At 46.2% G+C, this 27,760-nt stretch overlaps 1 protein-coding gene across 1 annotated transcript in view; it reads right to left on the reverse strand.

The window, feature by feature from the left end:
* The window catches only part of LOC138581422 (cytochrome P450 2D15-like), a 271,254-nt gene that overhangs the window by 77,387 nt on the left and 166,107 nt on the right, over positions 1 to 27,760 (reverse strand). Inside the window, exon 6 of the mRNA XM_069652738.1 lies at positions 11,590 to 11,731. Coding sequence (XP_069508839.1) covers positions 11,590 to 11,731 — 142 coding nt within the window. The remainder of the gene's footprint in view (positions 1 to 11,589; positions 11,732 to 27,760) is intronic.

A 27,760-nucleotide genomic window follows, 5' to 3' on the forward strand; every position in this document is an offset into this window, starting at 1 on the left:
TTCGTAGCAAGAGATGTACCCTTCTTTTCCAATGGCATGTTAAGATGTTGTGACATAAAAAGACATAAAAGCAGGGGGGAAAGCAAACATAAGGTGTCCATCACTCAGGCATCCTGAAACCCTATATTCCCTGTGAAAAGGGAGACATGAAATGTATGCTGTCTGTTGTCTAATATCCTTGCCATGTGGGTGAAGAGGCAAATTGGAAAAGGCTTTCAGGAGAAAAACCTAAGCATTCTGGAAGACCCAGGTGAGACTGCAGACTGTTGATTACTTCAAAACAACTGAACGCTCTGCCATTATCTCTGCCTGCCCTGGATGGCGCTTTTTAATGGTTTGCTCAACTCTGCTAAGACCAAGTCACCTAGTCCCGTACTCTGAAACACCATCACACTCTGTCTTATACCCGTTTCTCCTCACCTACTCACCTCCTCCTGTCCCCTAAGGTCCCATTTGACAGAGATTGTGTTCTCCAATAGTGTGTCACTTCCACTGCCTATTGCAAAAACCAATTTACTTGAGGTAAGAAAATATACTTTCTCCTCTTTAGCTACCACTCCACAAAAGCCCTTGCCCCAACGCTTGCAATTATTCAACCAGGCTATCTCTCAAACTGTCTATTAGGGCCCCCTCTACTCTTTTACTCTTTTGAGATCCTTAATTTCACAACACACTGTCAACCTTAAATGCTCCATTCCGACCTCAAAGCCTGCTCAAAGCCTCTTAATGCTTAAACAGCCTGTCTTTAAATTTCTATTATTGAAATCTACACAGGACCCAATCTTCCATTCCCCAGATGGATCAAGATGGATGTCAATGGATTCTTGTTCCTACAAAGGCAGTGTGTGAGACAGGGATGTGGTCATATATGGTCATGACTTGTCTGCTTAGAACTTTCAGAGACAGTGTAACAGGGAGCCACACTGTGTGAATGGATACAAGGCTTTGTGTGGGGGGTGGGAATTTCAATCTCCCCCAATTTTCTGTATTTGCTGTACTTACCTATAATTCTATGGAAGGTAACACCTGCCTTAAAGACCAGGTAAGGAACACTGCTGCAGCACCAGCAGGACCATTGATGATGTCTTGATGTCAAAGGTCGTTCCTGTAACTTGGAGAACCATATCTGTCTTTTTAGAACCACATCTGTCTTTTGCAGAGCAAACAATGCGCTGGCCATATATTAGTGCGTGGAGTGTGCACCAATCATTAACATATAATAGTATTCCAGTCCCCACATCTTTCCTGGGATTGCATTTTGTAGTGGTGCACCCTGTGGAAGTTTTTATAGCGGATATAAATGAGGCCTAGAATATCAAAACTGAAAACAGCCTTCTTGGAAAAGCAAGAGGAATGATATGTATAGACTCCACATTATTGGAGATTACTACCTCTTGCTTGCTGCCACGATTATAAACGGTACCTGTCAACTGCAGAACACCCCTGAATTTTGTAAATATAGTGAAAATGACTTTTGAACTGCAGTTATTTCAAAGAATGAACCATGCTACATTTAAAAGGCAGGCCACGAACTGAGTAGTTATTTCTCAGGGAATACAGCAAGCCATGGAATGAAAAGCTTTTAGAATTGGATTTCTTCACATGTCCTTACTGCAAGATGATGTCCTTACTGCAAAGTTGTATTCCCAGTTTAAATGAGATGCATTCGTGCGCAATGTTCTCCTTAATTCTGCCATGTTACTGATTCATTTCAAACTATATTGTGTTAAAACTCAAGAATCTGACTAAAAATGCTAATGAGTTTTGTTTTACTGTGTTATATATATTGAAAAGGCACATTGGCATTGCAAAAATTAGGAAATTAAACCTAGAAGGGCTGAAATGAAACAACGGAATCATAATAGTATGTGAGCTTAATTTCGAACATGCACGGCATGCTGAACAGCCTACCGTCCGTTTGGAACCTGCTAGAATATTACTACATTTCATGGCCAGGCAAGATGACTTTTAGGCCACCCCAAAAGGCTATTCCATTGTGTGAAAGACAGGCTTTCAAAGCAGATAAGCGCTTTACATTTATTACAGCCATTCACTAATGGAAATAGGCTTTATCTTCAAAGAACACATTTCACATAAATCAATTAACTTAGCTCAAGAGGTCAATTAGAAGGGGATTGACATTCAGATGCCCGGCACCATATATCTGCTGATGATCACAAAATCCAGTAGAAAAAAAGAGGATTGCGGAAAACCGTTGCTGCTATCCTATAAGATGCACATGACACCCAACCAATTAATGAAACCTCCTTGCAGATTAAAATAGCAAAACTGCACTATTGCCATTGGTTGTGGGCTTACAAGAAACATAGTGAGATACAAAAACCCATGCTAGGTCTGAAAATAACATAGGGTTATGGAAAGTGGTGAGAAGCAGTTGCAAAAGTGATATTCAGAACAATAGTGTGCCAGAGACTAGCTGGCACACCTATATCTCTAATACGCTAGGAGCATCGGAAATCGTAAGTGCACACATAGGTAACACAGGTGGCATATGGGAATGTGATGCCTCAATTGACAACTTTGTAGCTGAATACATCGAGAGCTGTTGGACCTGATGGCACCTGTAATGCACTCTTACTCTTGAAAGCCTCCCCAGCCATTTGGGCCAAAGCTCTTCACATTCTTTTCATCAACATAGATTTCCAAGGTAAACTACCCACCACTTGGCAGGAAAGTAACATCCTCCCACTCTATAAGAGTTGCTGGAAAAATCCCAGTAACTACTGGTAATTAGCACTGCTCCATATCCCAGGGAAAATATTTGCATGGGTATTGCTTAACAAACTTAATGATTGTATTATTGTTAATAACATACTTCCTCTCAATCAAACCGGATTTTGAAAAAAATCGGGAACTGTAGACAACATTATTACCTTGGTGACAGTGGTGGAATAGGCTTGACAAAGGCGTCATCTACCTGTATATGCGGTGTATATAGATTTTAGCACAGCGTTCAACACCATATTGTGTAATTGTTCATGGCAGAAATTGCTAGACTGGCAAAACCCATTCTTCATATACTTGCTTCTCGCAAATATCCTTTTGGAATTCTGGCCCAGATATGAAATTGATGGGAGTTGAACATAAGACCCTTGACCAAGAAGTTTAAAGAATAGAAGAAGAACTAATGGTCAATACATAACAGACTGCTGTAATGCCGAAATAAACGCCTGAAGAATTTCCTGGAATTGTGAAAATCTATAAAGGAAAGAAACATGTTGGGTAGTGGGGATTGTAGAATGATAGGATGTATGAATGACATAAGTGTGAATGAATAGAACGCTGCATTGGGGAATTTAGAGTACCCAGCTAGGATAAGTGATGATATAAAAACAAACTGTAAATTGAAAAACCTGTCCTTTTTTGATGAACTAATTAACAGTGAATCTAAGTATTAGGCAACAGAGTGTTATGTATGTTGTTCTGGGGTCAATAGTGCAAATAGTAGTGATAAATGTACAATAACTGGTCTTAGAAAAAAGTGCAATATTTTGTATCAGAGATAATGATGAATGTATTTTTATTGATGTTTTTATTGAAAGTAAATAAATTGATATTTTTGATTAAAAAAACTTGTTGAAAAGTATGTTGTAATCTAATGAGTTAAACAGCATACATGACTGGGTCAGAATAAGGTACTGGAGAAGCAAGGGACCCTTTAAGCATTAGTGTGGTTTGTTTAGTCTCTTGACTCGTTGAGGGTTGCTTTAAAGAGGTTGAGATAAATATTCCCTCTAGTCTCTCAAAGTTTTGTATAGATTGGCATATCCCCACCGTTCTGTTGACTATGATAAAACTGTTGTATCTAAATACTAGTGTGAGAGTGCGCCCTGATGGCAGGGGTAGATTGTCCAACCCGAGCCAAGCGTATAGGGGGGGTTAAACAAGGTTGCATACTTGCTGCCACACTCTTTAACCTATATCTGGCAGATTGGATTCACACCTTTCATCTACCAGAGGCCCGCCCAGTAAAATTTGGGGCACTCTTGTTGAATTGGCTAAGCTATGCAGACGACCTGCTTCTCCTAGTATATACACCAACGGGGCTCCAGTGTTTATTGATGCCCTGGGAAACTATGTGGTCAAAAACGGGCTTAAGATAAACACGACCAAAACAAAAATAATGGTATTTCAATAAGTAAAAAACATGCCTCTTCGCTTTACATGGAAAATCAATAAGGAACAAATTGAAATTGTTAAAAACTACATATACCTCGTTGTACATATCAACGGTAATCTCACATGGAACTCCCACTGGGATGCAAATGTACTTAACTGTATCAAATTCTTGTATGCCTTAAGTGCATTTATTGGCAGGCAGGGCGGCTGGTCAGTTTGCACAATATTATTGTTATATAGGACAAAAATCAACCAGTGTATGTTGCATGGTTTTGAGGCATGGGGACATCATTTTTTGTTACGCCTAAACAAACTGCAATCAAAAATACTAAGGCTGTTGTTCAGGATGTCACATAATTTTTCAATTGAATATCTCAGACTTGAATTTGAACAGAAAGGTGATGTGGTTGACTACAAATTCAGAATGGCCATGTGTTATGAACAAATTAAAAGCCTTGATAACGCTACTATCTTGGTTGAAGTTTTCAAAGCTTTTAAGAAGCTAGATAATTTCGAGCGTTTTGGCACCCTAAGTAAACTAATGCAAGTAAATGCTATCTGGTTATCAGGTATTGACTCTCAGGTCCCCAAAACTTCAATTTTAGCACCCAAATCATGGATGAAACACAGACTTGGAACATACGGTTACGAGGCCGACTTCACACAGCTGGCAACCAATGCAAAAAGTGGCATGTTCATCAAGTATTTGATGAACCGTGTGCAGGTCCCCAGCTACATCAAGGCCTCCTCCGATAGCTCTGTGACCCGCCAATACCTGCTCTTGAAATTCAATGTCTCCCCCCTACTCGAGATAAGGGGGCCCCAACTTGGTCTCAGCAGAGATACACAACTATGTAGCTTGTGTGGTTATCAAGAAATAAAATCCGTAAAGCACATTTTAATCTACTGCGAGAGTTTAAATGAATTGCAAAACAAATTCCTCAGATCCATTGGCAATAAGCTAAATTGCAATGAAACTGAATTTATATGGGACATGCTAATGGAGGGTAACAAACCAAACTGTATATACCACATAGTAAAGTTCTATCTTAAATGTATAGAAATTGTAGACCTAATGTGTTAGTTTATTGTATATACACTATTTATCAATTATTGGTATTACGTGGAATGTGATGTGTTTGTTTATATAAAAGCCGATGTGGCTAAATGGGTATTAAACAAAAAAAAAATAATACAAATAGAAAATGGGGAAATGAAACCTAGAAGGGCTGAAATGAAAGAACGGAATCTTAATAGTATGTACACTTAATTCTGACATGCAGGGCATGCTGAAGAGCCTACCTGTCCGGTTGGAACCTATTAGAATATTATTACATGTCATGGCCAGGCAAGATTACTTTTTGTCAACCCCAAAAGGCTACTCCATTGTGTGCAAGGCAGGCTTTCAAAGCAGATAAGCTTGATACATTTATTACAGGCATTCACTAATGGAAATAGGCTTTAGCTTCAAATAACACATTTCGCATAAATCAATTAACATAAGCTTGCAAAAGGTGCATTAGCTCAAGAGGTCAATGAGAAGGGGATTGGCATTCAGATGCCCGGCACCAGATATCTGCCTTGTATTAGTGAAGGTGAAAGGCCATGGAGAATATGCACACCAAGAGAATTTTGCTTTGGATAGTGGCATTATGAAAAGGGAATATTTAGGCAATGTATTGTCTATTATTTATCACAGGATTCAGTCACTTCTCCACAGGGGGGAGCCTTTCCCTGTGAGACTAAGGAGGTAAGCCTGTTACGCAATACCCTCCCTAGGGGTAGAGGCAAGCGGGACCCCACTGAGAGAGACTCCACCCTTGGGAACAAGGACTCCCCTTCCCATTGGGAACACCCTACCCAATCCCCCTTCGAACCTGAAATAAGAACATCTGTTGACAGAGGCTATGAAAAATCAGTGGATGTATGCTATTTTATTGTGGAAACTTTCATAAAGCCTTAAGAAAATTACTTAGCTGGTACTGCGACAAAGAAAACCACTGGAGTAATAATGAACAGAAGTAAGACACACAAGGACTTCTACGGTGCACCGGTTAAGTCCCAGCGCACCGCCATAAGTATGGGAGGACAGAGAGAGAGAGAGAGAGACTCAGAAGTTTCATATCAGCTGCTGGGGTAACGCTGGCCGACACAGGGAAATGCTTCCCAAGATGGGAGGAAGCTGCAGTGGAAAGGTGCACAAGCCACTCTTTTCGAGAAGGAGGCAAGAGAGAGCCTACAAAATGGTGTCCAGTCCCACGAGGGACTCAAGAGGAAGAAGAAGTGGTGGCCGGACCGGGAAGATGGAGAAATCCTTTACCGAAGCCAAGACTGCTTGTGCAGAAGCATGCCGAAATGTGTCAATAGAGGAAGCCAAACCGAGTGGAAGAGCCACCCTGACATGAAGGAAAGAAAAGACAGAACACCAACCCAGTGATGCAGCCCCATTATAAGGAGGTTAACGGCAGGAGGGGGAGACCCGGGAGAGAGGCGAATATAATGATTGATTTACTCATAATCATCCCAGTGAAACAGATATAATGAGTGGTGCACTCATACTCATCTAAGGGAAAGTGACGAATATAACGATTGGCGCACTCATACTCGTGTTAGTGATATAGATGAATATAATGATTGGCGAACTCAAACACGTCTCAGTGAGAGAGGTGTTGAGGAAAAGAGTAGGACAGTTCACTAGGGAACAGATACCCGTCCCAGTGAGAGAGAAACTAAGAAAATGAGTGAGATGCATTCCTGGGTAAATTATACTAGTCCCAGTACAACGCAGAGGGATACAAAGTGTGACCATTATCACTGGCAAACTCATACTCATCCCAGTGAGATACAAAGTGACAAAAAGAATACAAACCCTTACTGGAGAGTCCTTACTTGTCCCAGTAATCAACACGAGTGGAAGAATAGTGGAAGTTATAAATAGGTGCTGACAAAGTTTAAAGAGAATGAACATTTTAATGAGAAGAATGTAATTAATACTAATCAAGAAATAGCTTGGACATTGAAAGACGAAAAACTTTATAAATTGTGTGAGAAACAAAAAGCGTATAAACCACAAGTAACAAGAGGAGATACAATTTATAACATATCAAGAGGTCAAGACAAGCAACAGAACGAAGAAGAGAAAGTCCCACTAAATGAATTGTACCACTTGATGTGAGACATTACCAGGAACTATTTAAGAATACAGGATTGAAAAATGTTGCTGAAAAAGCAGCCCTCAGAAGAAGAGATTCGTCCTTCTGTGGCTTAGTTGGTTTTGTGCAGTGGTAGGGCCAGATTAGCTTTGTTTTTGGACAGTAGACAGTAGACAGCCTTATTTTTGACTCACAGACGACTGACAAGCACCCTAGTTAGTTTTGTTAGGTAGGGAAAGTTGGTCATTTTCACCTTTTATTTAAATAAACACAAGTCACAAATGGAAGTAACAAGTCCATCTCCTTGTGACCCGCCACACATGGTGTCAGAAGTGGGATGTTAGTCTCACAATATAGAGAACACTCATGGCTAAGAAAGTCTATAAAATAAAAATATTTTGGGGGGGTGGGTCTTTTAAAGAAATATATGTGCAAAGCTATTGGCAGGTTACCTCCTATTGGATTTCTAGGAATAAAAGCTAGTTTGAAAAGACAAAGTCCTCCAGTCATAGGTTCCACCCCTTTAACTTCTGAACTACCGGAAGATTCTGAAAACAGTGAAAGGTCTGATGAGTGAGGAGAAACAAAGATCTAGTGTTTGACGAAGTAATATAATCCAACATTTCTATTTTAGAGAGTCTTTTGGACCAACTAGTGGCGAAGGCTTGGATCAGTTAAGAACAGGATTTCAACATTGATGTTGTGACTCAATTTAATTGGGGAGAAGAGCTAAAAAATGTTATCTAGCCCATTTATTAAAAGAAGAGTTACACACCTCCTACCAAACAATCAATCCCCAAGGAACCACAGCATTGATATAAAGAAAGCTCTCTTAGAAAGGGTCGTACAGACTGAAGGTTTCTATTGGCAGAAATTCAGAGACATATACTTGCTACCCAATGAAACACCCCTTGAGTCGGGAGCCAGGGTACAAAATACACTCTCCCAGTGTTTGAGAATGAAAAGTCTCCCAGAGGTGTTGAGGTTGTAGCCTTAGCACAATTTATTAATGGACTGCCACCTTTTTTAGAGTGTACAGTACTTTGATAACATAAGCCTACATATAACACTGTTATACAACTCGTACAAGCTCACGCTGAGGCAGCCGAACATTTAAGGGCTATCTATAAGACTGCAGAGGGAAGGAAAGAAAATAAAGCAAGAACTAAACCCAGCAGTTCCAAAAAATTAATAAGAGAATAAGAGAAAATAAACAAGTACCTAAAGATCTTGTAAAAAAACATCACAGAAGTTTTTATTTTCCAAAGCGAACTTACACATCTAAAGAAGAGCTGGTAAAGGTAAAAGCTCAACTACTCTTTGTCCCAAGCTGACTTTCCCACAGGGAGCTAGGCCATACAGTTAAGATCCGATCCAAACAAGAAATGAGAAACCCATGGAAAGAGGTTGGGTGCCATCAGAACCATGGGAGGAGGCCGGGCCAGAAATAGAAGAGGAAATCGAAACCACAGAGTTACTTCTGTACCTCCCCTCCATTTACTTCACACAAACAGATATTAGAAAATGGTCTAAAAGCCCTGGAGTTAATTGATTCTGGTAATAAACAAACAGCTGTTCATGCCCACCTGGTTTACACTAAAGATTTCAGAGATGGTCAATCAGTAAGTATCACATAAGTACATGCCGACGTGGAAACTTACTCAAAGGTACCTCTAACTCTAGTAAGAGACAAATGCGTCTTCATTAAATCAGCTATTGTTCCAGGACTCCCAGAGGAGCTCCCCCCAAAAACTTACCACCTAAATACTCACCTTTTCATTCATGGGAATCTTCCATCAATTGCAGTGAACAAAATAGTTGGGACTAGGAAAGCAGTAAGGGAAACAAAACCAAAAATCCTAAAAGGTTTCCTAAAAAAAAAAAGAGATCAGGAAAGACGAAGAATGGGAAGCCAACAAAAGAAGAGAAAGGGTATGGCACAAATCGTGGGATTTAGTCACTTTTCTCCAATGAGAGCCTTTCCCCCACCTGGGGGTAGAGGCAATCGGGACCATACCGGGAGAGGCTCCCCCTTGGGGACCGGGACACCCATTACCGTCGGGAACTCCTTGCCCAGTGTCCCTTCCAACCTGAAATAATAACATCTCTTAACAGAGACAATGAAAAATCAGTGGATGTATACTATTGTAATGTGGAAACTTGCATAAATGCTGAATAAAATTACTCAGCTGCTACTGCAACGTAGAAAACCACTGGAGTAATAAATAACAGAAATGAGACACAGAAGGGCTTGTACGGGGTAGTAAATATATGCTCAGTCAGAGGCACATTACATGTTCTCAGGTACTCTGTTAACAATTTCATTCTAAAAGCAGACGCATATTAAAATCTCCTGTGGCACTCACTCAGTGAGCCCATACAGAGGCATATCACTCTCTCGTAATACTCATGGGGGGTGTTTGTTGCAGACAATGACACTGCATTTGTTTCTCTGTAGAGTGGGAGGAGAAAGCCCAGGCCAGGAAATGAGGGCACATTCAGAAATGGTTTAATTCTATTTATCTTCAATGCAAATGTCGGGCACTTGCTCCATGGTCTTTCTACACCATGGGGATGCCATGCAGGGCATAGGCCACTGCAGGACAGACAAGAGAAATCCAAAATGGCGGGCTAGACTTTTTAAGCTTTGGCCCAACACCAATGGCTAAAAACACACAGGTGAGCCTATGAAGTACAACCAAACTAGGCCCCACACTCACTCACATCCACAGGTGCAGACTGCCACAGGAAATGATCACAGTGCTATTTAAGCCTAAGGTTGAGTCAGGCAGTGTGAATGTTTGGAGTGGTAGGAGTATGGAGGAGATTGCAGAATAGAGCAGATGTTTGGAGGAGGATGAAGGAGAATGGAGGGAGGAGAAGGAGTTTAGAGAAGGTTGGACTGAGCAGGGATTTGAAGGAGGGAGAGAAATGGGCTTGGAAGAGGTTGTAGAGAGAGGAAGAGCTTCAAGGAGGCTGGAGATATTTTGAGATACGTTATGAGCAGATAGAAAGAGAATGTCAGAAGGAAGTGCAAGAAGCTAGTGAAATCGCAGCTATAAATGTCATAAAGGTATGACATGGCACAGTTGGGCCAAGGCAGGAGCTAGGGGCGTGGGGACAGGGGGTGAAGGACCAGAGCAGAATTGGGGAAGCCGTGAAGAGGGTAGAACCAGGACCCGAAGGCAGGGAGGTGATGGAGGCCCCTTTAAAAAGCTTGCCAATGTGAAACCCAGAGAAGCAAACCCTATTACCTCCACAGCGAAGGTGAATAGAAACAAGGAGGGATGCGTAGAAGACTTGAAGGGTTCAAAAACCTGTTAAACCTGATACTGAAGAGATAGTGAGAAAACCAAAGAAGAAGGGTGCAAGGACACCTCAAACAGAAGAGTCAAACCCAAGACGAAGAGAACTTATGAAAAATAGGCAAGAAGGGTGTGTGAACTCCTTAAAACACGGAATGGAGAACCTTGGAGATAGGAAGGTGCGGGAAACCCTATAAACCCAAATTAGTGAGCTCAGGGAGATTCCCAGATGAAAAGGGAAACAAAGGTTGCGGGAGCCCCTTCAAGCCCAAAGCTGTGCCAGTCTGCAGCTCGACCAAGAGGGATCCCAGGAAACAAATAGATTCCTTTAGTTTCATTGGGTGTATACATCACAGCCCCATTTGTCAATTTGGCTAACCTGAGCTGCAATCCCAAAATAACAAATAGTTTGCTTTATGAGGAATCTTACATGTCCTCTTTTTGCGGGTCCAGCAGCACATGTATGGTCCCTTGACCTGAAGGCATACGCTACCGAACCCCTTCATATCAAAGACCAAAACATGTGTACTGCTCGAAGGAGGTGGGGATGCCAAATTCTTACCACCACATTGTAAGCGCTTGTACAATTGGGAGGATTCTACATGCTGCATTTTCATGCTAAGCTGATGAACCATGTATGTATGTGCCTAGGTCTTCCAGAGACTAAAATTCTCATGTGAAATCCTTCCTTTTGTATTCAGTCTGAGGAACATAAGAGGATTATCTTTTTTATTATCCTGCCTATGAGTGTAAATATATGAATAACTTAAGTTGATTGTCTTATGATAATAATGATTTGTTTATGTAGATGAAGCTTGTGGATTGTGGCTGTAAGTCTGAAATGTCAGAATCATAATTAAGACTTTGGCATCTCAGAAGGGCCACTCTACTGGGTGCAGGCACTTTCATGCTAAATACAAATTCAGTGTGGTTTGACTGCATCATTTGGAATTCAGGGTAACACCGGGCTATCTCACAGCATGATGGCTTACTCTGGATGTCCGGATGAAGAAGCATGAACATCAGCCCCCAGCGCAGGGTAGTTGACGTAGTCTCTGTTCCCGCTGCAAATATATCAATCGCTGTAAAGAGTAGGTTTTGCTCGTTGAAGCTGCTTTCAGGGTCATCTCCAGCCTGATGGAAACAAGATCAACACATTCAAATAATATCACAGATCGCGTTTTGAAGCATTAATTCGAGAAAAAAGCACTTGGTAAGAGATGTGCCCTAGCCTTGAGTAAAAGGACGGTGTCTGACGGGTCGTGTACAAAGATCTCACTTTGCCGCTGTCGTGCAAATGTTTGATCATGGGCAGAGCAATTTGAGCAATTGTACACCCTGTGTGGTGCGCACAGAGCAATCAGGAGTTCTAATATTCTCACACACTGCCATCAGAATACTTATATTTTGTTATCCCTAATGATGCTCTTGTGGATAAAAAGTGCTATTTTTCTCACATAATATAGGCAACTACTATACTATTGCTGGAGAGATTTCGGTATGCCAGAGGTCTGGGGATTACTACGTGCTCACCCGTTCAGTTCCATGGGCCCAACAACCCTTTCCCCAGAACAAACGGAGGACTCAGTCAAGGGCAAGTCAGAACTGTCGTTTATTACAAAAACCTACAGGGATCATACAGGACATTCACAAATCTCCAAAGTCACCAATTCCAACAAACGTGTCTCCCCTTTTTGATGCAGAATAGTGTCAGCAATTGGGCCCTCCCCCAAAAACCTATCACACGTATCCATTGGGTGCTTGGAGTGGTAGACCCTATAGATTGCCCATATACATCTTACTCTATTGGTCCCCCCCATGTCAGGTGGATGACCTACCCCTTCCCCAAGAAAGGATCTATTACATTGTTGCAGGGTTGCAGGATCAACCCCTGGGCTTTTGTCCCCCGATTGGCTGGAACTGGTCTCCACAGGCCTGCGACCCAGTTCGGTTCTCAGCCCTCTGTGCACCTTTTCAAGGTGATGTGAAATTACTATGTGTTCCCAATGTATCTGGTAGTAACACCACTTATGCCTATGGGAGTGCTCTCCACATTGCAACATTGTTAACTTGTTCATGTTTCACTTCTCATCTGGGTTGCTGAGAACTGTTTGACTTCCCACCACAGGTGAATACCCATTGTTTAGCTCGGCCGCATCACGTGGTTGTGGACCACAAAATCGGGCTCTCTGGGTCTGCAATTATGAGGATTTATTCTGCTTTTCTGCAGCTGGCCCCTTGTCGTTTGAGGTTTGGAATGTGCTGTTTATCTCTGACCTCATCTGTGAGCTCTGGCCTTCCCACTCTGTGCAGCCTGGTTCTGCTTCCCTCGTCTCTTGTCCTACGGCTTGAGTCCTTCTGTGATTTTCATTACACTTATACTATGAATTCTACACACTTATATTGTGCTATATTTCATATAGGTTAGTCGTACTTGGTCCTACCAGGCTCCTTATCTAATCCTGTAGTTCCATAGGGTTAGTTGCCATAAGCATCTGCAAGCTTGCTCTGCATCTCTTTGTTGTCTTGCATTTAGCGTTTCTGCACTTGGATAATGAGAAAAATAATAAATGCTTTGACAGTATGTATTTGTATCTGTCCTCTATCTACGGAACTGTGTAAGCATGTTCTTCGTGTATACGAGTGTGTGTTTGTGTAAGCTGTACATGGTTGAAAGTGTACTTCATGACTAACGTGGCTATGTCGTGGTATCACTAATGACGTCAGAACAGTGGTTTCCCGACATTTAGTCAACGTTGTCCTTCATGGCACTTGGATCCATGACCACTGTTGAAGCACCTGTATCCATAAAGACATTCACTAGATATGGTTGGAATGGCTGTCTGAGAGAATATCTCTCTGCATACATGTCAGTCACTGGTGTTCCTGGGAGTTGTCCGAATAATGAGTGATTTTGTGCATTCTTGACTCTTCGGGCCGTCATGTTCATAAGGATGAGTGGGGGCATTCCTGTGACCCTCTATTCAGTAAATGTTCCATGTCATTTCACCATCAATTGCCTCCCAGCCAGCCATGCAGTCAAAGCAATGGCCCCGTGTAGCAATGTCCCCCATTTCAGACTGTGTGTCTCAGCAGCCATTTTTGGTTGTGCTGGTGAAAGCACATGCACTCCGATAGCATCCTGCAGCTTGCCCACTGTTGTGACTGTTGTGATTTGTTCACTTTGATGTGTTGGAAGTTATCCTTTTTTTATGCACAGCTCTTCACTTTGGTCAAGGCGCGCATACAATCCCCAGTTAAGTCTTGGAAATGTCTGCAATTGGACTGCCAGAGATTGCACAGTAGGCAACCCTGTTTCTGTGTCCCATTGCAGTAGTGATTTCATTTCCTGTGCCTATTTATTCAAATTGATGCTCAACCAGAAAACACACTTCACCAAAACCGCAACTAAATGAGACACTTAACTGTTTGCAATTCGCTATCATCTGTCAGTATCCCAGGACTCCTCCTCTCCCAGGTGCCTAAATACAGTACTGAGACTGGGACTACCCTCTCAGCGAACCTTCATCACCCTCCGAGTATGGATGTATCCCCATTCACTTCAATGTGGTCACACTTCGAAGTCGTTGGAGATGACCCGCCCTCCTCGACTCTTGGTGGGGGAACTGCATGCAGTTTCAAATGACAGGATCTCATGTTAGCTCGGATGTTAGCGAAAGGATCCGGGTGGTGATTGGCTGCAGAGTACTCCAATCTGATTTCATAGCACAGTCGATCCTTCTTAACAATGTAACCGGAAATATGAACAAAGGCCTATTAAATCTAACCTTTCGTGCCCCCATGGTGGGAAAAAGAACCACACTGCAACTCTTCGCATGTCAAGAAGTTTGGCGCTCAGCCCTGAGGTAGTAGCCTCTCTGAACGAGTGTATTGCTTCCTTTCTCGTGCATCCAGGAATTAGTTGCAAAGATAGGGCCTCGCTTTCCTCAGGCCTGTAACTATGGGCCCCGGGGCATTACCTGAAGTAGTAATGACCCGCCACCCCCCTGCTCGGGGCTTATTGCTTAAGTAGAATCCAAGTCTTTGAGATTGTTAGCTCTAAGTAAAAATCTGCATGCACCTTTATTTTGGGGAAATAAGTCAACCTAGGGGTGAAAGAAAGGAGGGTTTTGGGTTGCATGTACAGTACCAAGTCATGAAGAAGTTTATCTATACTTTTTAACTCACTCTATGTTTGGGAATGCATGGAGTTAATCACACTTGACTTTTCCATTTTCCAAAATATGGTGTCAATTTCACACTGTTAGGTCTTCACAGTGCACAGACCTGAGTTAGATCCGTGATGTAGTCTTCAGACAAGGCTTGGTAGCCACCATGATGGCCACCCTTCTCTGAGGCTCTGGGGGTGTGGTGGCTCTGACCCATGGCCTGGCCCAATGAATGGGGTTAAACCCTAGTGGGAGGATAGGAACACATCTCTGAAGGTCTGGGGATAGGCATGAAGCAGGGAGAGAGGGGTCTGGTGCAGGTACATTCTGATTAAAATAGACAGACTTTTCCCCCTCATGAGGCCCACCTTTCTACAGACCTAGAAGCTCCATCGGTTTCTGCAAGTGTTGGGCCAGCGCCGTCATCGAAGACCCTGGTGAGCGACAACAGAGTGCTCTCATATCCCCACTGGTGCTCTGCAGAGGAACAATGGGCCACTGGATTTGTGACGGATAAATATCTGAAGGGAACGTTGAGACCCAGTGGAGGGTTGGTGTGGGCTAAAAGGTGTTCTGGTGCAGACAAGAGATCTGTTGGCTGCCAATGAAGAGTGAGGCAGAGGCGGGCATCCACAGAGATTCTGCACCCCGTGGGGACCAGTTATCGTGCAACCCAGTCTCCTTTCAGTGTCTTCTGGATATCATTCATGCATCATATCAGCAGGAACATTACAAAGCTGAAAGTAGACTGAGGGCAGCCACCTTTATTGAGGGCAACAGTTTTCGGATTGATAAAAAGGGTAACTATATGCAAGTACGCCTACCTCCTGAAGGTTAACAACAGTGCTTTTTGAGCATACCTGCCCAGAGGAAGGTGTAGAGGACCACAAGCTACATGAATGTAAAATTGACAGTAAGGAATGGAACTACTTGGTAACATAGTGCTGATGGACAAGATCTGCAAGCCTACCTGACTTCACTATTCAGGAAAGACTTAGGACTCTTCAATGCCACGTCCGTGATCATTGAGAGAGCACATTGGTCTCCTATTCCAAAACCAGCCAAAGTAGAGAGACCAAGAATCATCAATGTAAAGGTTCTAGATTTCCAGCATAAGAAAGAGTTTACATGGCATATACACATGCATGGGTGGAAGCTGTTCAATGACTTCTAAGCAGACGTCTCTAAGTGGTAGAGATAATTTAAGGGCTTTTCTGATGTTCTCAAAGGATCATCTCTTCAGTAATACATCAAGTTCCTGGCTGTCTTCAACCTTCAATTCAAGGACAGTGGGCACATCTCTGAGAGCCCTGAGGCTACCTTGCAATTATGGTGCCAGGGTGATGCCATCCCACAAGACACATTTCCTGCTTAGATGCAGGAGGTGACCATCAGCAAAGCTGACATGAGCAGCAGAGGAATGTCGCAGCATACACCATGAGAATAAAATGAAACATGGCCTAGATAACATCTAGATGAAAAATTCAAAAGGGATGAACAGGATCAACAATCATAAAAGGAATTCAACATCGCTAAGACTGCAGAGAACAACAGTACATTGAACTGAGAAGAGTCGTCAGATACTGCGCACTGTAAACCAGCACAAAATAGAATTGAGTGCCTTGCGGTATGGATTCAATGCATCAAAGTGAGTCAACATTGCAACATATGAATGACCAAGTAACAAATTTTGGCCCAATGTGCGTGATATCTTCTCTGTAGGGATGGGAAAGGTTTGGGATGGATACGGACCACACAGACTTTGCTGCTTGTAATACGTGCACTAGCCTTCATTACAAATTGTAGGAAAGACATGATTCAATTACAATATTGTTATATATATATATATCTAAACGCTGTACATGGTTTACCTCCTGCACATTATCTGCACTGTATTTGTATATAGTTGAGCTGGTGCATTCATTCTAATTTAGAATGGATGCTGTTGTTAGAATGTGAGGCAGATGTTATTTATTTATTACATTTATATAGCGCACCTAACCCTTGGGCATCTGGGCGCTTGTGCTTAAGAATATGGTTACAGTCTGTTACATTTGGTCTTGTGCATAAGGAAATTCGGTTACATCCAATTACTTTCAGGTTTAGTCTTGATCATGTGCATAAGGAATTAGTTACATCCAGTTACTTTCAAGTTTAGTCGTAAACTTGTGCATAAGGAATTGGTTACATCCAGTTAGAGAGGAAAAAGAGTCAGTTAAACCAAAATAATCCAATGCTGGATTATGCAGACATTGTGGAAGGGATTAATGGCACAATAGACGTCTTCTGCAAATCCATTTGTAATGAAGAGATACATTTTAATATCTTGGTCCAGACTATCAAATCATTGCCTGCGTGCAAGCTGTTTTATTATCTTTGATCCCCAACATGAAAAGAAATGTAAGCACATTTCTTTTTATGTCATGGAGGAAACATTGTACAAAAAGAATGAGTTGTTTTTTGCTGTAGTGCCTTCTCTCTTTCCATGGCGGCCACTACAAAATGTAAACCAAAAAAATGGCCACCATCGAAAGGAGAGAACGGGCTACATGTAGTCCCTCCTCCTTTCCATGACGGCCTGTCGCAGATTGGGAGCAGACACGCTGGGGACAGAAGTGCTCCCAGCACATCTGCTCCCGAAATGGACTGAAAAGAAGGTAAGTGGGTGATGGGGGGCAAGTAGGGAATTCTGTGGATGGGGAGGGGAGAGGAGGACAACTTACCTGGTTCCCAGGGGGGGAATAGGGTGGCCTCCAGCCATGAGGCTGCTTGGAGCAGGGCGGATTACCGCAGGTAATTCCCCTGTTCCAAGCCTTCTCATTGACTGAGAGGCTTCCACCCCCGCCTCCCCTGCCGGGTACTAATAATGTAAAAGTCATCACTGCTGATTTGGTGGTATGTAACCGTAGCCCACGTTTATATATGCAGTTGGTGTATGAATCTGCAAGGACTTGGGGATTCTCGCCATTGAAATGCAGTCGTCAGCATATGCTAACATCGGAGTGTAAAACCATACACATCTAGAAACATCAGCCATATAATCAGAATTTTTTAATGCATTTTTTCCGCAAATAAGTAGATGCAGGTGATCTCCTCCCTCGTTTTGCAGTAAAAAAAAAATTGCTTGGGAGCAAAGTGTTTTTTTTAATTGAAATCTTTTTATTGATGATTACAGACAAATCAAAAACAAACAGAAAATCAAAGAGAGAGCCCCAATAGAGCAGTTTGGGTGCCCAATAATCACATTCTGACGATGCATTAACATCAGTACCCAGAAATGCCAATCTACCCCCCCCCCAAACCCCTCCACTCCTAAGAGAAAGAAACTCACCTCCTACCCGAACAAATCTGTGCTAAAAGCTCGGAGCAAAAACCAGGAAAAGCACAGGAAAGAGGGGCAGAGAGACATGGGCACTTGTCGAGGGCGATACAGTATGAGCAATTGAGCACCGCATACCCACATTGGGTTTCAGCACCAATATCACTGCCCCCACTACTCATTGGTATCAGCTGCATCAGGACGCATAAAAAAATTGCATCAACTGTATAAAGTATGTAAATGTTATAAATGACTTACATTAAATTATATTATGGGGGAGAGCGGATTCAGCAAGACGAGGCAGAGCAAAGCAGCCAAACCGTGTACAGCTCATTCCAGTACTCACATCAAGAGCCACGGAATCATGGCCAGGGAAACCCGGGCCGTGCATAATTTGACACAGATCTCCCAGAACACGCACACACACCCTTATATTGCTCCAACATATCCCACATCCGAACCGATCTGGAAGACTCATGACGAGTCGTATATAGGCCTGCCTCTCAAATAAGCATAGTTTAGACACTACGCCCTCCCACACTCTTCGGTCGGTGGGTTTGCAGCTTTCCATTTAATCAGGGCAAACTTGTGAGCCGCAAACAGCAGGATCCGCAATAGTTTCCTACTTGTCATATCATCATGCCGTTCCTCGACTCACATCCCAAATAACATGGGGCCAGGTGCCAGTGGCGGAACGGCCCGTGAAGGTTTTGTAAGCCTAGTGAATACCATCCCCCAGAAGGAACAAGTTACTTACCTGTAACTGTTGTTCTCCAGCATGGGTCTGGCATGGATTCACATGCTCATGAATATTCCCCGTCGTCAGGCTGGGAATCCTCGGTAAAGAAAAAACCAGTATCAGTTTCGTTTCTGATCTGTCTTTCGTAGTAACAACCAATCACTGGTCTCTGCGTCATACTGACCACAGCCAATGACTGCCCTCTACCTAAGCACCGCCTCTGGCAGCCATCTTCAGATATGGAAGCACGTGAAGTGGCAGTATGACCAAGTGAAGAGCCGCAGAGGGGTAGGCGGGAGGGTTCGCATGTGAATCCATGCCAGACCCATGCTAGAGAACAACAGTTACAGGTAAGTAACTTGTTCCTTCTCCAGCATGGGGTCTGGCATGGATTCACATGCTCATGAATAAAGAATACATAGCAGTACACACATGCACAACCACGGGAGGTGGCAAAGGCTCAACATTAAGCATTGCATCAAACTCAACATTAAGCATCTTACCTCCTCACCAGGCTCACCTCAGGCGAACAGGTTGCGCAGCACTGCTTGGCCGACCCTGGACTCCTCCCTGGAATCCCGATCGACGCAGTAGAACTTCGTGAAGGTGTGCGTCTACCTCCACGTAGCAGCCCTGCATATGTCCAGCAGGGGCACACCAGAAAGGAACGCCGTGGTAGCCGCGATCGCTCTGGTGGAATGGGCTCTCGGACGGCCGGGCAGCGGTCGGTTTGCCAACCGATGACAGTACATGATACAGCCGGAGAGCCATCTGGAAATGGAAGCCTTCGAGAGAGCCTTCCCCTGATTGACAGGTCCAAAGTTCACAAAGAGTTGTGACGTCTTCCGAAAACACTTCGTGCGGTCCACGTAGAACTTCAGCGCTCTAGCCACATCCAGCGAGTGCAAAGTACTCTCAGCCGGCGACGAAGGCGACGGGAAGAATACAGGCAACACCAAGGGTTCGTTGAGATGGAAGTCCGACGGTACCTTGGGCATGAAGGAGGGGTGCGTCCTGAGCACCACCCTCGTGTCGTGAAAAGTCAAGTACGGGGCCTTGCAGGAAAGGGCCTGGATCTCTCCCACCCGTCGTGCGGAGGTGATGGCCACAAGAAACGCTGTCTTCCACGACAGAAACTTCAACGGGGCCGAGTGCAGAGGCTCGAACGGAGGTCCCATGAGCTTGGTCAGCACCACGTTGAGCTCCCACGCCGGGGCCGGAGCCTTCACCGGCGGGAACGATCTGAACAGTCCCTTCATGAACTCTTTCACCAGACGATGAGACCACAAGGACGTCCGTCCCGTGGTCCTGGTGTATCGGGAGATCGCAGCCAGATGAATCTTGATGGACGCGTGTGCCAGTCCAGCTTTGGCCAGCGTCAGCAGGTACGGCAGAACTTGGGGAGCCGTAATCCGTAGAGGGTTAATCTTCTGTGCGTGGCACCAGACAGAGAACCTCTTCCATTTGTGTCCGTAGCATTTAAGAGTCGAGGATGCCCTGGCCTTTGCAAGAACCTCTCTGCAGTCGGCCGGTATGTCGTATCCTCCAAACTCTAGCGCTGCAGGAGCCAGGCCTGCAAGTTCAGCGATTTCGGGTCGTGGTGGAGGATGGCGCCTCCTTCCCTGGAGAGCAGATCCGCGTCCACCGGCAGCTTGATTGGCGGGGACGCTGACAAGTCCAGAAGGTCCGGGAACCATATCTGCCTCGGCCACGCAGGTGCGACGAGGATCATCCTGCACCGTGACCTCTTGAGCTGGTTGACGAGCCGGATTAGCAGTGGCAAAGGAGGGAACGCGTAGAGGAACAGGCCCTCCCAGGGGAACGAGAAAGCATCGCCCATGCTCCTCGCCTGGGGAAACCTGCTGGCGAACCTCCGGCACTTGGAGTTCGTCGCTGTCGCGAACAGGTCGATCTGGGGTGTGCCCCACCGTCGGAAGAGGCGATCCACTAGATCCTGCCGTAGTTCCCACTCGTGGCACGAGCGCAGCTCCCTGCTGAGTGAGTCGGCGATGGTGTTTTTTATCCCTGCCAGATGAAACGGCACCAGAAACATCCCTTGGGCGACTGCCCAATGCCACAGGTCCTGCGCCTCCTTGGACAGTGCTGGGGACCTGGTTCCGCCCTGTTTTCTGATGTAAAACATGGTGGTGGTGTTGTCGGTGAAGATCCTCACCACCTTGCCCTTGAGGGACAGAAGGAAGGACCTGAGGGCCCAAAACACTGCACGGAGCTCCAGGACGTTGATATGTAAGGATTTCTCAGTCGGGAGCCAAAGGCCTCTTGCGTGCAGATTTTCGGTGTGCGCTCCCCACCCTTCCAGGGAGGCATCCGTGGTCACTGTCTCCTGGTGGGCTGGGGTCTGGAAGTCCATGCCCGCCGTCAGATGCGCGCGGGTATCCCACCACCGGATCGCTCGTCGGAAACTCTCGTCGAGTGTGATCCTTTCCTCGAAGCTGCCCGTCGTTTGGATCCAGCGCGCGTCCAGGAACTCCTGCAACGGGCGCATCCGGAGCCTGCACATGGGAATGAGGTAGATGCAGGAAGACATCATTCCGAGGAGGGACTTGATGGACCTCACCTTGGCCGCGTCGGCCACCAACATCCGTTGCACCTTGCCCAGGATGGTCCTGGTCCTCTCCTCGACGGGGAGGCCAGAAGGGACACTCTGTTGAGCCTCGCTCCCAGAAACAGAGCGTCTTGCGCGGGTACCAGGTGGGATTTGGCGTAGTTCACGGAGAATCCCAGGTCCGTGAGAAGTTGGACGGTCCTTGCCGTGTGAACCACGGCGAGCTCCCTCGTCTTGGCTCGGATGAGCCAGTCGTCCAGGTAGGGGTAGACGTGGATCCCCTCGCGGCGCAGCTGCGCCGCCACCGGTGCGAGGCACTTGGTGAACACCCTGGGTGCCGACCGCAGACCGAAGGGGAGGGCTTTGAACTGGTAATGACGCCCTTGGACCACAAACCTGAGGAATTTTCGGTGCCCCTTTAGGATGGGAATATGGAAGTAGGCATCCTCCAAATCCAACGACGACAGGAAGTCTCCTTCCTCCAGCTGACCCAGGACGTGCTGGAGGGTGACCATCCGGAACTTTTGCGCCTTGATGAACTTGTTCAGACGTCGCAGATCCAGGATGGGGCGCCATCCCCCCGTCTTCTTCTTCACGAGGAAGTATCTCGAGTACACTCCGGAGCCCCGAAGCCTCTTTGGGACGAGTTCGATGGCGCCCTTCCTGAGCATCGCCTTTACCTCCAGGAGAAGTTGAGGGACGTGAAGTTCTTTCCTGGCCACGGGGGGGACGCGTGGACACCTTCTTTGAAAACTCGAGCGCGTGGCCCCGGGCCAAGGCGTCCAGCACCCAACGGTCGGTGGAGATGGACTCCCACACGCTGACGAAGCTCGCCAGCCGGCCTCCCACCGGGGTGCTTCGGTGGGGGCCCGACCCCACGGTCGGTTCAATCCTGCTTGGACGAGGCTTTGCCGCCTTGACCTCCTTGGCGATGACGGCGGAGTCCGCCAGACTTGCCTCGTCCTCTGTAGGCCTCCTGAGACGACGAGCGGGCCGCTTGACGGTAGGTGGAGAAACCGCCGCCGGAACCTTTGGAGGCGCCCTTGCCTCCGCTGCTCCGAAAGGGCGTCCGTCGTTGCTGCAGAACTCCCAGGGCCCGGGCCGTCTCAGTGTCCGCTTTAATGGCCTGAAGGGAATCGTCCACTGTTTTGCCAAACAGGTTGTTCCCATCGAAGGGCATGTCCAGGACTCTGGTCTGAACGTCTTGACGGAAGTCCGTAGCCTTGAGCCATCCACGCCGCCTAAGGCAAACGCCGTTGCCCAACTGGCGGAACCCAGTGTCGGCGATGTCCGTCGCAACGGTAATGGCGTGGTCCGAAGCCACCTCACCTTCCTGCAGGATCTCCAGGGCCTCTGTCCTCTTGTCGTCCGGCAGGAAGTCCAGCAGGGGAGCCAGTTTGTACCAGAGCTCCCTGTCGTAGCGGGCCACGATAGCCAAGGCGTTGGCCGCTTTAATCGTCGTCGCTGCCGACGAGATGACTCTGCGTCCCATAGCGTCCAATTTCTTTCCCTCACCGTCCGGTGGGGAAGTCGATGTGGAGGCCGCACCCCCCCCCGCTTTCTTCCTGGCCGCCGCGGAGACGACGGAGTCCGGGGTAGGCTGTGCCCGGAGGCACAGGGGGGCCGTGTCCGGGACCCGGTACTTCTTCTCGTACCGGTCTCTTCTAGCTGGCGTCGTGGAAGGGTTCTTGAGGAGGGTGAGGCCCTCATCCCAAATGTCGTCCAATAGAGGCACTGAGAGGACCGTCTTCCTCTTGGCCTCGCGCCGCTGATAAAGGAAACCTTCCTTCTTCTTCTCCTCAGGGCAGAGTTGAAAAAGCTCGGATGCCCTGGAGATCATGGAGTGGAACGATCCAATCTCGTCGGGCGGAGAAGCCCTGGTGGGAGGCGACGACGGTATATCCTCGTCGTATACCTCGTCGTCCATACCCGTCGCTGCCGTGTCAGTCCCCGTATCATCCCCTCGGGTGGACGGGGAGGAGGGCTGGAAGGGGCGCGACGGCTGAAAAGGAAGCGGAGGGTGGATCCTTCTTTTCTTGGTAGGGGGAACACCAGAAGGTCCCGGTTCTGGGTCCCCCGACGGGAGAGGTTCCGTCGGCAACGGTAGTCTCGTCCTTATCTCTGAGCATAAGGACTGTATAGCCAACAAAATGGCCGCCGAGTCGTCTCGCGGCGCTGGCAGAGGGGAATCCGACGGGCGATCAGGGGCCCCGTCGGTACCCTCGACGATGTCGTCGTCACCTGCGTCGGGATCCATCCCAACGGGTCGGTCTTCTTCCACGCCGAGGCCGTGGCTTAAGACTTCGACCAGCTCCTCCTCCGAGGTTGAGGCCGAATCTACGACGACGCCCTGCCCCCCCTTTTTCTTCCCCACGGGGGATTTCACGGGGGTCCTATCGATGGGCACAAAAGATGACTCCCTCCGAGGTGGCAGGGAGACTCTGAGCCCCGAGGTCGCCACCACTGGTGCAGCCTGCACAGGCTGAGCCAGGGCCGCCGCGACAGTTTCGATAGAGGGCTTGGCCGGATGGATTAAGGCCTTCACCACCTTAGGTGCGCTCACCGCCTTATCCTTGAGGGGGGGACACCGCCTCGCTCCCCCTCCGATGGGGCCTTCGAGCTCGACCGGGGCCTCTCCAGGAGCTTCGCCGGGTGCTCGGCCTTCCTCTTACCCGACCCAGAGCGTTGGCTCGTGGTTGAGGGTGCCGGGGAGGGTGCGCCCTGCCTGGCGCCCGTAGAGCCCGACCGTTCGGCGCTCCCGGTGCCAGCGGACTTGCGGTGCTTGGCCTTATGTTGGACCCCCGTCGCCGGGGCGTCCTCAAAGGACTTAGAAGACCGCTCAGATTTCTTCTTCTTCTTCTCGCCGGACGGGCTCTTCCCTTCTAGCCAGTTGGCGAGACGTTGATGGCGGTCCTTCATGGTCCGCTCCGACATGTTGCCGCAAAACGCACAGTCCTTCTCCACGTGCGTCTTGTCCTCATGTAGGCAGTAGAGACAAAAGGAGTGTTCGTCCTCCTTGAAGACGTTCTGCAGCTGGAATCCAGGGCAGACCCTGAACAGCTTTCCGGGCGTCGAGCTTCCCTTCTCCTGGGCCATGACCGGGCCTGAGAAACTTCTGGAGTCCTCCAAAAGCGTAGCTCGACGAATCTTCACCCTTGAGGGGCGCAGACGAATCCGACACGGGTCCCCGTTGATCGGATAGTGAGTCGGTGGAGCGTGAGGCTCTTTTGACCGAAAAAAACGAAGTTTTTGAGAAAAAACGTGAAAAAATAGCACTAACGCTCGAGAGCAATAGCACGAGGATCCCAACACATGAACGTGCGGTAAAAATCTGAAGATGGCTGCCAGAGGCGGTGCTTAGGTAGAGGGCAGTCATTGGCTGTGGTCAGTATGACGCAGAGACCAGTGATTGGTTGTTACTACGAAAGACAGATCAGAAACGAAACTGATACTGGTTTTTTCTTTACCGAGGATTCCCAGCCTGACGACGGGGAATATTCATGAGCATGTGAATCCATGCCAGACCCCATGCTGGAGAACAGCTGGATCTTAGAACACAACCAAAATAAGCATCCCACTATAACCACGCCCCCTCCATCACTCTGGGGCATTAATAGGTCTCATAGCAAATAAGTTCACTAGAAGCACTGTACGATCTTACATTGGATTTCCCTATTGCCAAGATTGCATGACGCTTCATTAATCCGCTCTATCGAATTGGATCCCAATATCCTCGACCCCTTTAGCCGGAAGTGCCGAGTTTCTACCTAAATTATTTGGTATGCATAGAAGATAAAAGGCCTTCATTTTGGGAAAGGAAGAGGGTTCCAGTACCAACTCCCACTCACAGGCTGAAGGTTCTCGAGTGTGAGTGGACCCCGACATTAGAGACTTATTCACACATATAAGTGCCTCATACTGCCTCACCAAAAGGTAGAGGAGCATGGCCATCGAAAACATCCAAAATACATTGCCAGTCTTCTTTGCGCTTAAAGTGCAGTCATCTTACCTGAGTGGGTTTTAGCAGAGCTCGAAGACGAAGCCACGGGGGACCACATTTATATCGGCCCCGGTGAGCTTAAGTAGTCGATACCAATCCGCTAGTGTAGGCCCCACTATAGGATGTTCCTTTATGTGACTCGGAAGTCGTGTCCAGGGGATGGCAATGATCTCTTGGGGTGAAATTCATTATTGCTGTGATAGATAACGGCAAAGTGTTCCACTTTCAGGAGGTCTGTCTTAATTTTGGTCCATACTAGGGGCTAGGTATTCAATCAAGGGCCTCAATCTGGGGACTCGCACACACTCTGAGATGCTTGATCGCTAGTGATTTCAGCACTTCTTGAAGAAAGGAGTTTACTATATTGTCTCCAGCTTTCGAGTAACATTCAAACTAGTCACATGATCATTTTTTAGTGACATTTTTTAGTGACGTTAGAAATTCCCTATTTGTATTTTTACACTTGGCATCTAGCCATGATTTTTGATTATTTATTTATGAAAATAAAACAAATCAACCTCATCAATGACTCTGAAATCAGTATTGGCTTGGTTGATTATAAAATGAATTAAAGCACTATTTTTCTCAATGATAAGTACTGTCAAATTAATTTCAACATCTACATCCAATTTCATTCTAAATCTAGATACATTGAAATGCCCTTCTGAAATCTACTTCATCGATAATGCTTCATCTATAATCCTATTGTACTTTTCTAACTATTTGCTCAGTTTTTTCCACTGGCAAATGTTGGATACTCTGGGCTGTGTTGGGATGCAGTCAAAGCCTTTAAAGGCGATCAATCTATACCTATCTGGTCAAACAGATTCCGCTCCCTATGCGCTAGGGAGTATAGCCCCCTTAGGTCAGCTCTAGCTCGGCTCTACCCCGGGATTCTCTTGCTCCCCCATTCTATCAACAGTAAATGCACATCTCTCAAACCCATCAAAAGTATAATGGCAGTTGCCTAAGTTCAAATTATGATCAAAAATGAATCTTTTTATATATACTACATGGTTATCTTTGAGCTTCATTGCAGGAAACCTACAATGTTTTGGCAAAGTCAAGACTAAAATAAGGGTTTGACGCTTTGTGTCACTTGAGAGCATTGGTGAAGCAGCAGCCTAATGCCCCAACAGACCCCTGCTTGGGCTGATTCCCTCTTCATGGGGCAATGCTTGTACTGGGAAAACAAGCCTTAATGATGCTACAGGAAGTGAATCGACACATGCAACAAAACAAATAAATAACTTTCAGGTTAATACTAAAAATACAACTGAAGTGGGCATAAAGGAATCTATGTTAGTTGCCAAGCATATTTAACGAGGGTGTTGCCTTGATATGCCTTGACGGGGGGGGGGCATACTATGCCAGAGATAGCCTCAGGAGAACCAACATAAGCAGGTGCACTGGGTGCATACACCAACTTACTGCTAGGTCAGATGTAGTCATCGGATGCTAAATAGAGCCCTACATTCACAGGAGTACCATACTATGCCATACATTTGCCTCCTACGTATGTGTTGCCACTGTATGCCAGTTATAGCCTCATATGTCGGGTATAGTCATAATAGGAAAGGTAAAGCCTGGCATGTAACTGCTTCCATCATATGCCAAGTGCAGCTTCAAATGCCCACTACTGCCATTCTATGGTAGTTCTATGGTCAGTATGCCTGGCATAGTAACTACATGCAAGTTGTTTTCATGTTAAGTCAAATTCAGCTGCTTCAAATGCCCCAGCAGTGCCATCTAGCACCAGTCCATGTGCAACTTCACATGTTTAGGTCACACGCCATATGCCAAGTGCTAATTCAAATGCCCCAATGTCATCTATTGAATCATATCCCTGGTATTCATTTACATATTGCACACTAGATGCAAAACAGCTATTTCAAGGGGCACAGTATGGTATATGTCAGGCACACCCACACATGCCGAGGTGCTCCCATAATGTCCCGAGTGCAAACACAGATAACCCAACAAAAGAGAAAAGCCATGTTGTGTCATTAAATGTATCATTCACCTGCATCATATGCCAAGGGCTGCACCAATGCCCCAGTAACGCCATTTAATGCCACATATGCCCAGTATATTCACCAATATGTAAGGGCCATGTGCTGCCATCATATGCATAGTGCAGCCTGAAATGCTCCAGAAATGATATTGAATGCCAGTCAATACATCAGATGCACGGGTCAAGTTACCATATTTTCAGCTTCACGTGCTCAGGTGCTATCATCGTATGCCAATTGCAGCCTAGAATGTGTCGGTAATATCATCCAGTGCCAGTTAATGCCTCCATTGCATGTATTGCCACCATATGTAATTTACAGCTTCACATCTCCATGTGCTGCCCTTCAGCCTTTCCCC

This window comes from Ambystoma mexicanum, chromosome 3p (genome assembly GCF_040938575.1).
Source record: "Ambystoma mexicanum isolate Mex_15411 chromosome 3p, UKY_AmexF1_1, whole genome shotgun sequence".
In the NCBI taxonomy this organism is placed as follows: Eukaryota; Metazoa; Chordata; class Amphibia; order Caudata; family Ambystomatidae; genus Ambystoma; species Ambystoma mexicanum.